The following is a 15,312-nucleotide window of genomic DNA, read 5'->3' on the forward strand; positions in this document are numbered from 1 at the left end:
AGCCTCTACTTCTGTATTAGTCAGATACTGTTAGAGCCTCTCAGGAGATAACTATATCAGGCTCCTGTCATCCAGCATTGGCTGGCATTCGTAATAGTGTCTAGATTTGATAATTGAATATGGGAAGGATTCCCAGGTGGAGCAGTCTCTGAATTGTCCTTCCTTTAGTCTCTGCTCCATAGCTAGTCTCTACAACTCCTTCCGTGGGTATTTTGTTCCCCCTTCTAAGAATGAATGAAAGCCTTAAAATGTAGAGATAAGTAGCTAGAAATATGATCCAGTCATATATGAGGAAGTTTGGGGTCAAGTCGCCACACTCAATGCTCTGTGGCTATTCTACCATAATGAGCATTCATCAGTTTGCTCATAATGTGTTCAGGAGAGGCAGCCACCACTGACTCACTGGCAAAAACCCATTCTCTGCCTGCACTCTCATATCTAATACCACCTGGACAAGTTCAGCAGTGTCTTCAGGAGATTGCATTCTTCTACTTTTATGGGCTGAAAACTCCATTCCTGGTATCTGAAATTATTGGTTCATATATCATGGGTTCCTAACTGTTGGGCAGAATCAGAAGCTCAACATTGGCATAAGCTTCTGGCCTCTCTGTCTTTGCCTCTCTCAGTCTCTTTGCTTGATTTCCCCCAGAATTGCTTTTTTTTTTTCTTTCCTTTGTGAAGTAACTGCCCAAACTTCTAGTTTTATATCTTCCAAGTTCAGCAATTCATCAGAAAAAGATTGTCTCCTCAGATAGACTCTGGTTTTGGTGGCAAGGGCATTCTTAAACCAACCACTAAAGTGAAGAGAACAGGGTCACCTGGTCAGACAGGTTTGCACCGTACTCTTTTTATTTCTTTGAGACAGGGTTTCTCTGTATAGCCCTGGCTGTCCTGGAACTCACTCTGTAGACCATGCTGGCCTCGAACTCAGAAATCTGCCTGCCTCTGCCTCCCAAGTGCTGGGATTAAAGGTGTGCGCCACCATTGCCTAGCTGCACCCTACTCTTTATTCAGTTAGGGTTATGAAAAAAATTTTTTTTCTTATTAGAGAAGTAATGGCCATTCCACTCAAAAATGTTTGGTCTATAACATATGAACATTGTTTCTAGATGTCTTGTCATGTTTAAAGCATTCATTGAAAATGTAAGTATGCAGGTGGAGGCTATTGTGTTAATTTTTCCTGGAGAGGGGTGAACAAGCATTTTAGTCCAGCTAGGGCACACACACAAGAAAAATAGTCCAAATAAATGATACCATCCAAAGTCAAGTTGTTGAAGTGATGAGCTCATAGAGATTCCTTATAGGAGTGTCAGGGAGGGGTTGCTTACAGGTGCATAGACTCAAAGGCAGTTGTATCACCAAAAAGCCCAACCAGGATGGGTGGCAATTTATGAGCAGCAAGAGCTCTCTGCATGACTTGCCCATGGCTCTACAGATCAAAGAGTACCTTCTCCCAGCAGCTGGGCTGGTTAGAGTTTCTTCCCCAGGCAGCTGTCTCCTGCTTTTATAATGGTGGGGAGGGGCCTTGTTATGGACTTCGAAGGTTGTTCATTTCCCAAGTCCCATGAGCCTCTCTCCTCCCTCTAGGAGGGAATATTTTAATTAGGAAGAAATTGTCATATGACAAAGGTTTATTATCTGGGGTGTGGATTATTAAATAACCACAAATATTGCTCATATTCCGTCACTATTCTGTGCCTGTTTAGTGTCACCCGTATGCTTTGTTAAACATGCTAATAAGTTGCAGAACTCCAGGTGACAGAATTGGCTCATCTTCACCTGAGCAGTCCTTTATCGATGCTTGAAACATAGGATAAGGGAAGGAATTGGGGGATGGTGGTAGGAGTGGGAATGTGTGGTATGGAGCGCCACTGACAAGAGCAGTTAGTTGGTTGATACACCTAGTTGGTACATTTGGTATGCCACACATTTTTCTCAATGCTGCAAAACTTACCAACAACCTACAAGACATAGTTGTTATTAATCTGTTTCCTCAAATTAAGTAAGACAGTAATGCACCCATTCCTGGGTGGAGGAGCACCCCCTTAGAGGCAAAGGGGAGGGAAGAGGGGATGGAATGAGGGGGGATTGTAGAGGGGAAACTGAGGAAGATATCACTTGAAATGTAAACTAATAAAGTGATTTTTTTAAAAATAAGTACCGAGATACCACTTTACTCAAAATGACACAACTTAAGAATAAGAGTGAGATTTAACTTTAGGACCAGAATTCATCTTCTTAGTCAACTGTATTGCAAGGGAACCATTCTGAGAACATCAGCTCACCCTCTAATCTGGATTGCACCAAAGTAGAATAAGCAGTCATAGCAAGATGACATGATTTAGTGAAGGCTACTGAAGTTGTCCTTCATCCAAATGATCCTCCTCTCTGTCATCCTCTTGTATAAATTCTAATATTTCAAGTCTTTTAAAAAAAACTTTTATTTACCTCTGTGATGGTAGTGGTTGGAGGGGCAAGGTACAGGACAGAACCAATGGCAGTCACTGCAATAGCAAATGGGCCTAGATGAGTTCTCAACTAGAGGTAAAATTTGCCCTCTCCCCAAAGACAAGTTCCCTCAAACCTTTTTTATTGTCAGAACATAACGGGATGAGATGGGACCTGAGATAGCCCTGGTATGCTGCTTGGCATCCTTCCCAAAGACTAAGAATCATCTAGTTCAAAATATCAATACTGAAAAGGTTGAGCTGTCCTGACTTTGAGCATAAATAATGTGGTCATGTTATACACTTGACATGTATCAAGGGTAGGCTAGATGCCACATCATTTTTTGGGAAATCCTCTGCATCCTTTCTGATCCCTAGTATTTACATGTTACAGTTTAATTTGGGCAATAGCTTTAGGATTTTGGCATTAGAAAGATACTGTTTTAATTGAAACAATCTATTAATAGACCTTTGTGCATTGCAAGTGTCCCTGTGTGTTTACTATGTTCCAGGCTCATCTACCTCCTGTTAGATGAATTCAATTCACATCCAAACTCTGAACGCCACCCTATTTACTGAGTTATCATATGCCAACATTTCTCAATTTCCAGCAAATTGTCTCATAAATAGGAATGTGATTAAATCCTTGAAAGCTATTTTTGTTATTATTGAGGTAATTAAAATGTGGTCGCCACTCTGCTTTTGTTAGTACATCTGCTCCCTGGTAAATAAGGAATCAAATGCTGTTCAGTGAGCAACTGTATATGTCGCTGTGGGTGAGTAAGCAGAAGGCCTCCTGTTTGCATCTTTTTCAACCAAGGCTTTGATTTAGCTAGAGCAAGAATGCTTTTGAAAACTGTAGCTTTGAGGAATTTTATTACTGAAGGTAGTAACTATATATAAAAACCAATACGAATGTCATCATTATCTACTACATTTTTGTGCATGGTAATCAGTTTTCTTCTGACACTTTTACACATGCACATGATATACTTTGTTGATATTCACTTCCTGATTACCTTTTCCCCCACTCCTACTCCAGTTATTACCCTTCCTCTTCCAAACTATCCCCACTTCTACTTTCAAGTCCCGGGTATATGACTCAATGAGTTTCATTAACATTATTTATATAAGTATTAGTAATGAGTTTTTAAAGGAGCATGGATAACTGATTGGTGCCTCTCTTTCACACATCCACTCCTGACTGAGTAAAAATCCACAAGGAAATGTGAGCCCCATTCCATGGCAGATGCTGACAGGGTCTACCTGCCCAGTACTTACGTAGGTGCATTACCTGACTTTATACCTTGATCATCTATTGAGTCTTAAACTTGGTTGGCTTTGGTTCCTATATCCTTCTTTGCTGGATGACTCATAAACAGAAGTCTCCAATGTGCAGTTTCTCTTCTCTGTGTGCTGCAAATAGGACCTGTGTCTAATTTTAAAGCTGCTTCATCTTGTGTGATTCTGAATTCAAACCCATAACAACCACAGCCATTGCTGAGGGCAGGTTTTGGTTACTTTGGAAACTCTGCTTTAATTGAGTCTCCACAGGCTTTGCAGCTTGTAAAATATAAAGCATACAAGTACCGAGGCAGTTCTCAAGGGCCAAGTGCCAGGAGCCAACGCCATCGTAATAGCCATGGTTCCAACTTGACTTTTATTGTCCATAAGGGGAAATATCTCAGCCCGGAAGCCACTGTTCCTGACTCCAGGCTTCCATCAGGAAGGAGCACAGCCACAGCGATCATGCACTCATACAGACCCCCCCCCAACCATAACACTCTAGTTGCCTCTCTGTGCCTTCTCTGTTGATTTGAGATGGCTCAGTTAATATATAGGCTGGCCTAACTACTCTATAAAATGAAAGTACTTAAGAGGATTTTGTTAAGCCCATCTTCTGATATATAGAAGTGACTAAATAATAGTCCATTGTTCAAGATTAAAGAGGACAGATATCTTAGTATTCACCTATAATCACAGCACTGGGATCAGAAATACAAGGCCGGCCTGTGCTACATAGTACGTCTCTTTCTCAAAAAAAGTAAGGAAAAAATATCAATCAATTGATTAATAATCAACAAAACTAAAAGATGAAAGACATTACTGGCTAATAAACACCAGGGGAGCATGCTTGAAGTCCCACAGAATCTGTTCTTTCCAAGAGCCAGTCAGGTTTGGTTAATAAATTCCATGTCTTAGACAAGGAGACCCAAGGTTACAAAGATGAGCAAGCAGAACTGGCATGTGTGATGTCTAAACACTCATGTTTGTGATTTCAACATCATTAGATGAGGTTTTCTGATATTCTAGCTAACTTGTTCATAATATGGAACACATCCTGGGCAGAGCTATAGTGTCATTATCCAAAAGATAGTAAACACAGAGTCTGCATATAGTAAATTTAAATCTTCAGTTGTGTTTATTTAAAAAAAAAAATCTTGTCAAACATTCTGTGAAGTAAAGCTCTGCCCATTCTAGATCCTTGGCTGAAATATCTACTAGCACCCAGTGGCTTAGCCACTCAAAGTTCCCATAACATATTTCAATTCTGAGAATAGAATTTACTTATAAATTCATTCATTCTACAGCTAACAACAGTTTTAAGGGCATTTAACCCACTCTATTCAGTACAAAAGATTCAAGATAAACATAAGATGAACACTGTTCCTGCTCTCAGAAGATACAGAACAAAGAACAAGGAACTGACAAATGGGGAAATAATACCCAAGTCTGCCAGAATAGTAAGTATAAAGACCCTGAGGTAGAAAGAGATCTGAAATACTCTAGGACCAGTGTGACTAAAGGTCATTTAAGACAAAACATAAACCAAGTAAGACAGACAGACAGACAGAGACAGATCATGAGGGAATGAGGGAAGTAAGGGCCTGAGGGCACATGTAGGGAGGCCAGGGGTAAATTCCTAGGGTATTGTTCCTTGCATGCTGACCTTCTTAGTTTTTTTAAGACGAGGTCTCTTACTCACCCGGAACTCACTGGACAAGCTAAACTTGCTAACCAGTAAGTCTGAGGCATTCATCTAGCTCTGCCTTCCCACTGCTGGGATTAAAAACCCATGCCACCCAACCCTGCCCTTTTCACATAGGTTCTGGAAAGGGAACCCGAGTCCTCACCATTCCATAGCAAGCATTTCACCAACAAAACTATCTCCTCAACCTCCTTTTTTAAGTTTTTCATTAACAGTTTTAAAATTAATGGCGATCTTCAAGATTTCCCTTTGCATTGCTCTCATGGAAAGAGAAATGCCTACAACCAATCTAATATTCATAATTGTTGTTCTAACCAACATCTGAGACTGTTTTTAGCAAGAAAAATAGGGAAGTATTAAACACATCACACATCCCAATAATGTTTATGCATATGTAGACAGACTTCCTAAAAACAGACAAGGCTGTCAAATGATGTAACTATGATTTATAGTGTGCAAGGCAACAGAATGACAGAAATAATTTCTCACGAGATAAACATCACAACATTTTCCTTATTTGCTTTACTTTCAGAATTACCATTTCTGAAGATGGAAACCTCAGAATCATCAATGTGACTAAATCTGATGCTGGAAGTTACACCTGCATAGCCACAAACCATTTTGGAACTGCCAGCAGTACTGGGAATGTGGTTGTGAAAGGTAATGGCTAACTCAGAGAACCCATGTGTCTTTACTTCTAATAATAGAATATCCAGACGTGGCAGGCAGTGTTCATATTAATATGTACAGATAACACTGTTGCTAGATTAATTCATCACACCAAGCATGATATGATTAACAATTCTTCGAGAACCGTTGGTAATGAATATGATTGAAAGGCTATCTTATTTCAGCATCATCCAATACAATTTCAGAATTACAGCCATTGTGCCTATTATAGTATTGTAACGAATGTTATCTGCAGTCCTTTAATTAAATTTCTTTCAAGTCTCTATAGGTTTGAAATTCATGTCTAGGAACCCTGTGCTAACAAATTAAAAATCCATGATTCAAGTACTATTTTTAGCAAACATTGTTTAAGCAACGACACTGGCAGTTTTACAAAGAGCCGCCCTGGGTGTTCAGAGATATGGATATGGCTTCTCCAAGTAATAAAGGGTTTTGATCACCTGTGTGCTTTGCTTAAGTCACCCAGCCAACCTTGTCAGTTTGAAGGAAATAAAATGTTCCTCATCTCTTAGTCTGGGTGCTTTATATTTCATGACTGAAAGTCCTTTATGCTCATAGCACAGCGTATGATGTGAGACTGCCCCAACACCAGGTTGATGGCATTGCTGGAAGTGCCGAGAATTGTAAAGGATGAGATCTTAATTTACATTTCATTTGAATTTCTATCACCTCCTGTCTTGCACAGTCAGTCTTAGGATTTTTCAATTGCTGGGAAACTCAGTGGTGCTTTGACTAATAAAAATAACACTCAGTGTGGTGACTTGTTGAAGGTCACCACAAATGGAAGGACTTAAGGTCAGAAATCTGACTCAAGTTCTCCCTGGTTCTACTGGTAAATTGGAGACCATTTTTCCTGCTGATACTCAATGCATTCTGATGAATTGCTTCATATTCTTTCTTACTGACCTATTTGTAGTTTCCTCTCTGAAGTAAGATAGCCCAAGGCAAGCTAAAATATTCAGAAAGAATATTTACCTCAATTATAACTTAAGCATGAAGCCAAAAAATTTCACCTAATTATATATGTCAGCGTCATTGGAAGTTGACAATTTGCTGCCATCTTGAAAGTCTTTTTTATCATGAGTGTACTTATCTGTAAAGATGGAGAATTGAAAGTCTGACAGCATTAGTTAGAGGTAGATCTGTATTTATCTGGACTACAACTACTTTGGTTTATTAATTCTCTGAACCAGTAGCATAGGCATATGCCTGTAGCTTCACTCTGTTTCCCTGGGCAAAAGAAAAGGAGACTAGCTTATATTTATAGCATAGAATTCCATCTAGAAACCTTTGGTAATATATGGTTATGTCAGCTACCAGAGGAGATTGCATGATTGACTAGGATCACAATAGGGACCCCAAGCCTTCCAAGGTAGGCACTAATCAAGTTCAGCCCTGTTAGAGTGATGGCCCTCTTATACACATATAAGAAAATACTAGCACACCATGTTAAGTTATGATTAAAGACCAGGATTACAGTCAAAGAGATGTGACTTAAATCTCATTTCCTTGACTTACTATCTCTATGACCTTGAATGTGATTAGTAGCCTATATGGAGGTAATAGCCTCACTGGATTCTTTACATGGTTTCTATATCTGTGATGATCCACATTAAGTGGTAAGCGTGGGTGCCTGAGAATAGTGATGGTTATTATTGTTATTGACATAGTTGTTATTTATATTATAATAAAATGGCATTCTATATCCCACATTCTATATCATTGAACACTTAATGAAGTTTCTAACCCAGTAGAGTAATTAAAAAAGGCAAGTGGGGTAGAGGTTATAGACACACAAATATAGACATCATATTTCCTTGCTGCACTGGAGAGAGTGGGGTATCTTCTCATCAGAATGCATACTCTGGAGATGCCACCCGAAAGATGAAGAAATTATTCCCAACCGACCATTTAATTCTCTGCTGAATCATTGTTCAGTACCACAGAGTAAAACTTCCAAATACACCAGAATGAAGTATATCTTGTACCTCATATTCTTTATGGATATAAATATTGTTGACATAATTACTTTACTTATCTTCCTAAACTAAATAATTCATTACTTGCCATCTAATAAGATGTGTGCAATAATTCCTCAAGTATAACTAGAGGTTCAGTAAGTACAGAGTTGTTTTTTAATTTTAGTAATCATTTATGTGTTTCTATACCTATTGGAAAAACAATAGTTTTCTGTCAATAGCAATGAATTAAAAAATAGCACTGTTAAATTACATTTAGTTATGTCAGCATACATAAGAGTATTAAGTATTCATTGTTACAAGAGAATATGCCAAAGTAGTCTGGGTGGTATGTTTATGGTTGAAAATGGGAACTTCACCTTCAGAAACATTTTCAAGAGACTTCCACTGGACTTAGAAGGATTCAGATATCCTGCCTATGTTGAACAAGGGTGTCAGCATAGAATTTTATGACTATAAGAACTGGGCTGAGGTGGCTCCCTCAGTAATGTGCTATTCTTATAAGCATGAGGACTTGCATTCAATATACAGAATACAGATCTTACAAGCCAGACCTGGTGACGTGCGTATGTAGTTCCTAGGCAGGGAGGATCTCTGGGACTCCCTAGCCAGGCAGTTCAGCCTACCTGACATGACACTATCCAAGAAAATAAGGTGGCCAGCTCCCAGAGAACAGCATCTGGTCTGCCTCTAGACTTCACATCCATGTGTACAATGTACAAGCTCACCTGTACATATAAGTATGTATACCACACATACGTAAGTATACCACACATACATATATATTTGTACATACAAAAACACCCACAAAAAAACTCCAAATTTTCTGCATACTTATAATATCAGCACTTGGAATGCTAAGGCAAGAGGATCAGTGTTGCAAGGCCAGCCTTGGCTCCAGAGAGAATTTGAGACTAGCCTGAGCTACAAGAGACAATGTCTCAGGAAACACACACACACTAAAATTTTCAAAACAATATGAGAAAGAGGAAGGCATGGGTAATTTGAAGAGAGGAAGGCAGGCATGCTAGTATGTAAACAATAAGATCAGCTTGTCCCAGCCTAGAAACCCAGATTCCACTGGAAGTTCATGTGCTTCAGTGGTCTCTCTGGACTTGATCAGTGGCACTCAGATAGATCAGCTTCTATGCCCAGGCCTCGGATTCCTGTGCTGTTATGATATGGAGGTGATGATATGAACTTCATTTGGTCAGTGGGGTTACAGAAGACAAGAATCCTGTTACCTTACAGTCCAAGGGAGTTAGGAAGCCCTCAAGTGGTATTACGGGGTAATGCCTGTGTAGTGAAGACTATTCTGACAGCTTCTACCAAGGACATTAAAATAAGCTGAGAAATACAATTGAGAAATCTGCTCCATAAAGCACAATAAAGGCAGAGAAAAACCGTTCTGAACTCAGCATGAACTGTGCCATGTACTCGTCCCTCATCAAATGCTCCAAACCCACACCTTTAGTGCAATTGTAGCCATTTAGCCTGGGATATGGCATACTGCCATATTTTAATTCACTTTCCAGATCTACAAAGAGACTGTTTTATCAGAGAAGGTGCTCTCTAACCTTAAAATGTGCTTGTGTTCTTTTTGATCTCTTCATATGTCTGGGATTAGAACTCTGGGAAGGTCAGACATCAGAACACATTTCCCTCCTAACCTTTTTACAATAATTTTGTCATTAACCACTCGTTTAAAATTCAATTCTCTTACTCACTACCTCTGGCCCAGTTATTTGGAGAGAGGCTGAAGGTAGATATTTTCAGACACGGGATCAGTAAGTACAGGAGAAGAGGGCACACTCTCTACATGAGACAGGAGGTTTAAAATAAATCCCTGGCAAGTATCCATCTAGGGGATAAATATTCAAATTATGCATGAGCAGGCTTCCAGACTGCCAGATTCTGACAGGTGCCCAGGAGACTCTTGATTATCCTCCTACATTTCTAAGTTTTGCTGATTTTATTTTTTATGCTAGTTATAGTATACTTGGAATTTGGTTTTCTGTTTGACTCTAAGCAAGAACGCGTCTCAAGTTAGACTCCCCAATCCTAGCAGAAAGCACCCTTTAAACAAAGGTATATATTTATTATTTTCAATGTTATTAAGAACTATGAGGATGGCTACTACCTCTACATGCAGTATTGGATTCACTAACTTTTTATCTTTATACCAGAGTTAGCAAGCCCTGTGTCAGTTTTCATGGCAGGTGCCTCAGCTACACAGGCTTTATATATGACAAGTCCTTTTAAGTCTCAAGCCTAAAGCAGAGCACCTGAGGTTGTTTGGCTGGGTGTGGATAGACAGGATAACCATGGTAATAACAACCCTATCTTCTATTGATCATCTCCAGGGATCAACATAAAATGCAGGCTTTTAAGCTATGGAGATGATTACCATGGTTATCTTGTCACACTACCTCCAAAGGAAACTTGTGTAACTGTGGTTAGTGGTTTCAGTCTATGCTTTGACAGGCACCTTACTACAAATGAAAGACTTTGCCTATGTCCCCTAGCAAGTAAAAACTGGTTAGAGTACTTCATGGGAATGCAGGTCTTCTGAGCCTTGCCCCTAGCCTTCTGCATCATCGCATCGAGGGAGAAGACCTGAAAAACACTTCATGTCAAATGAGAAATGCAACTGATCTCTATGCTTCCCATTGTTAGTGAATGTATGTGTCTGTATACCATGACCAACGGGTTGTATCCAGCCACCTGCTTGTTTGTGTCTACCCCAAAGCTAAGAAAAGCAACAATAGGAACTCCCAGGGACTAAACCACCAACCAAAGACTACACATGGTGAGACTGATGGCTCCAGCAGCATATGTACAGGCCTAGTCAGTCATCAAGGGCAGGAGAGGACCTTGGCCCTGTGAAGGTTCTATGCCCCAGTGTAGGGGAATGCCACGGCCAGGAAGCGGGAGAGGGTTGGTTGGTGAACAGGGGAAGAGGGGAGGGAACAGGGTTTTTTTTTTTAATTTTTTAATTTCTTTTCCATAGGGGAAACTGGGAAAGGAGATATCATATGACATGTAAATAAAGAAAATACCTAATAAAAAATGTGAAAAACAAAAAGAAGAGCAATCCCATGTTCAATTGGTTAGGGGAACAAAACATATTTTTAAATGTCGAAATCTTATGAAATTGATAGTTCAATATTTATAAATAATGTATATTTAGAAGTCAGACAGACAATTCCTTTATATGAGTGTGCTTTTAAACTGTAGTAAGACTGTAGAGTTAAAGACCTGTGTTCAAACATAAACTTTGCCTTTTGGACTGCAATCCTTTGGATATATGTAGATCCTTTCTTTGGATAAGTTTTTCTTATGTAATCCTTTAAGGATTGGTGTGAGACATATACTATAACCTGATCACTCACAGTTCTGCTCACACCTATGGTAACCTCATGTCCTGGAAATTCCTAAGAGATGACTAGCTACAATTGGTACAGAGATTTCTTTCCCAGGATATTAATCTCCAGAGTCAGCAGAGTGAATCATAATTTGGACATATGTTGAAAATCCAGAGAGGCAATAGATCATGACTTGTAACAGAACAATAACTTTGGCCAGTCAGTAAATAATGTATTTAGCTTAATTCTACAGGATTTGTAGAGATTCATATAGTTAAAAAAAAAAAAAGTAGGCTAGGAAGACTTTACAATGTAAAGGACAGTCACTGGGGTCCTTTAACCCACAAAGCTCTCACTGTGACCAGCCTATCCTAGCTGGACTTCTGCTTTATACTTTTCCTAGGCTAACCCTTTACTAATACATTGATGTTTCTTTTGATATAGGCCAACATAACAGTTTAATATAATTTCACCTGAATGCTAAGAGTTTTTTTCATCCATTTATTTTAAGTCATTATATAGAATCACAATCACAATCAAACAAAAAAATTTTACTTCAAGGGTCTATACTAGAAGTAACGTTTTCTGTACACCTTAACTCAGACCCCATATACTCCCACAAAAAAAGTTAATTCTGCATTCTCTTGCAACCCTGCCCACTGAAGGTACTCCAGGGATTGAGTGAACATTCAATTGATTACTTCCTTGCCAGACACAGTGATCATTGTTCACCTCATCAAAAGTCCATTTATGTCTTTCATGTTCAGAAACAACAGCTTCTTTGAGTACATTTATCCATACATGTGTGTGTGTGTGCGCGCATGTGTGTGTGTGCGTGTAGTAGCTCCATCACATATATACATGTATAGAGGTATGTATTTACATATAATCATATAAATATACCTATGTGGTGGTTCAAATAGGAATAAATCACAAAGACTCATGTGTTTGAATGCTTGGCCATAGGGAGTAGCACTTGGGTGGCATGATCTTATTGGAAGAAGTGTATTACTGTGGAGGCAGGCTTAGAGGTCTCCTATGCTCAAGCTATGTCCAGTGACATAGTCTCCCCTTGCTGCCTGTGGGTCAAGATGTACCACTCTCAGCTCTTCCAGCACTGTGTCTATCTGTATGTTGCCATGCTTCCTACCCTGATGATAATGGACTAAACCTCTGAAACTGTAAGCCAGCCCAAATTAAACATTTTACTTTGTAGGAGTTGCTCTGGTCATAGTGTCACTTCACGGCAATGAAACGCTAACTAAGACAATACACATAGAAAAACAAAACTTCCCAGTACCATAGATTAGGTTACCTATAGCATCTCCAGTATAGGCAGTGTAAAATTCATCTTCTGTGTTAACTCTATGGGACATTGAGAAATATCAACCATCCCATGAATAGAGAGATGAGTGGAAATATAGTCTTTTCAGTTGGAAAAAAGTTGGGAGGAGGGATGCATTTGCAAAAGCCTATATCTTACATGTAAAATTATTCAAGACTTTGTCAAGATTTGGCCAGAGATCAATCAGAAATCAGTAACCAGCAATGACATCTGACTGCTAACACATAACAAAAGCTTTTAACATTAGACCCTTATAACAGAATACATTTTGACCTAATTAGATGTCTTCCACTGGAACCAATTATATCCAGGCAATAATTAAAGGCCTTCCTAATAGGATTAGCACAATTTATGACCCAAGGCATCTAAAGTAGGAAGGAAAACTTAGTTGGTTAAAAGTGCTAAATACTAATTATGATAGATCCTTCCATAGAAAGACAGTGGCCAGGCCACATCCATAGTAGATCCTACTGGCATCTACAATAGTAAGGGAAAGTGTGGGCAATTGCACCTCATGTCCTGCCCATGTTCACAGTAGCTTGACATATTTTGAAATGTAATGGCACAGGACGTAATGATTTTCTCTGGCATTCATGAGAACCCTGAGAACAAACAAACGACCCTTAAAATAACCCAGCTTATGCTTGGCCCTTTCCAATGCAATGGACTGGCTAGCCAGTGATAGGCAACTGAGAGGAGGAAGCCACCCTTATTATGAATGGCAACCTAAGACAGGGAACCCTGCTAAGTTGATGGGGTACCCCCCATGATCCATTTACAGGTCAGACCATTCTGGGAGTGACTGTCCTTGCAACCTCTCTGACCTAAAACAGGCACAGTCCCCTTGGAGCATCTAGGACCACACCAATTTAGACATTGCCACCCTAAGTATGCCTTGTGTCTGTATAGAAAAAAGGAGGACCTGTTGGGGGCCAAAGCCCTCTGGCATCTCAGTCTCCATCTTGTCCCTGGGCCATTGCTATTAACTAACACTTTTTTGTTTCTTCCACTATCTTGCTTCTGTTCCAGCAATTGATTCAGGACGTTTTGTGATAGAGGGCTTTCTGGACTTTTACAATGCAGACATTCCTTTCTGGATATTTTACAATGGGGACATTCCATTTACATTAATGTGTAACCAAACAATAATACTGGTTTGGCTCATGCACCTGGGCAAATACCTTTGTGGTTTGTAGCCTTATAAGCCCTTTGTTTCCCTAGAGTAAACTGAGACTTGAACAGAAAAAAATAAAAGAGTTCACAAACTATCAAACTTTAGAAATACCAGCTATCAAAATAGTGATTCCTTCTTTTAACCAAGTCACTCATAAAGGAGACCTAGTAGCACTGAGATTTAAATTTATAAAGGTTACACTCCATGAGAACTGGTAAGCACTTAACTTTTCTGTCCTTGGCCTATGAGAAAACAGCATCTTTTGATTTACATTTCTTTATACCCTGTTCTTGCATGAGAAAGCATCTAGGATGAAGATAGGCATCTATACCTCATCCTTGTGAGGTAGACTAGACACAGCATGAGTCAGCCACTTATTAAAAAGCATCACTGTAACTACTAATAATTATGAAAATGCACTTAAGCATTCAACTAATTATATGTAAGATGAGAAAAAGATAGCAATGACTTTGTTGGTGTGCATGGTAGGAAAATGATACTCAAATACCTGGAATGCACAACCAGAATAGATACTTGGATGATACTTGGATTTTATGAAATATAACCAATATGGACCAGAAATTCTATTTCTGGGCATTTACCCTGGAGAAAGTTACAGATAGATTCTCTCTAGAAATGCAAAGAAAAAATAATATAAGCCATTCTAAAATTCAACAGTGTATGAGATATTACTTAATTAATAATGTCTTATGTCCAGATACCAAGCTGGTAATATAAAATAATGCCATATAATTTTTAAACAAAGAATACTGGTGCAATATAAACATCAACTATGGGGAAAGGGATCTTAAGTATTCTTTTTAAAAAAAAAAACTTTTATTGCATTATGCTTTGAAAAGTTACATGATTTCAATTTATCTGAATTTGTTAACATTTAAAAACATATTTTAAGTAAATAGAATTAAATCACATTCTTGTTTCCCTTGTGTACCCCCACTCCTCCCAAAGATCCCCCTTCAGTACCTACAATATCTTTTTTGTCATATTCCTTAAAATCTATAAAATATTATAACAATAAAAATAAGTATTATAAAAGTTGTTTGATATAAAACAACAATGAATTTAACAGTCTTATGTAGATGCTCGTCTACAGCAATAGTGAAAATACATTTTTCTCAATATAAATTTTAAATAACTCCAAACATATTAACTGTATACTTAAAAATAATACATGACTACTAGTATTTTCTTAAATGAACATAAATATATGAAGTCTTTTCATTTGTTTTGTATTTAGTAGAGTTTAAAATCTTGACTCTTACTGTGTTACAAGCCCAAAATAAGAACAATTTTTAGACATTG

At 38.6% G+C, this 15,312-nt stretch overlaps 1 protein-coding gene across 8 annotated transcripts in view; it reads left to right on the plus strand.

Annotated features, from left to right (window-relative positions):
- The window catches only part of Cntn4 (contactin 4), a 975,079-nt gene that overhangs the window by 887,927 nt on the left and 71,840 nt on the right, over nucleotides 1-15,312 (plus strand). For all 8 annotated transcript variants that reach the window (XM_031382788.1, XM_031382782.1, XM_031382784.1 and 5 more), the window contains one exon: nucleotides 5,969-6,096. In XM_031382788.1, coding sequence (XP_031238648.1) covers nucleotides 5,969-6,096 — 128 coding nt within the window. The remainder of the gene's footprint in view (nucleotides 1-5,968; nucleotides 6,097-15,312) is intronic.

The sequence above is a fragment of the Mastomys coucha genome, unplaced genomic scaffold, assembly GCF_008632895.1.
Source record: "Mastomys coucha isolate ucsf_1 unplaced genomic scaffold, UCSF_Mcou_1 pScaffold20, whole genome shotgun sequence".
Lineage (NCBI taxonomy): Eukaryota > Metazoa > Chordata > Mammalia > Rodentia > Muridae > Mastomys > Mastomys coucha.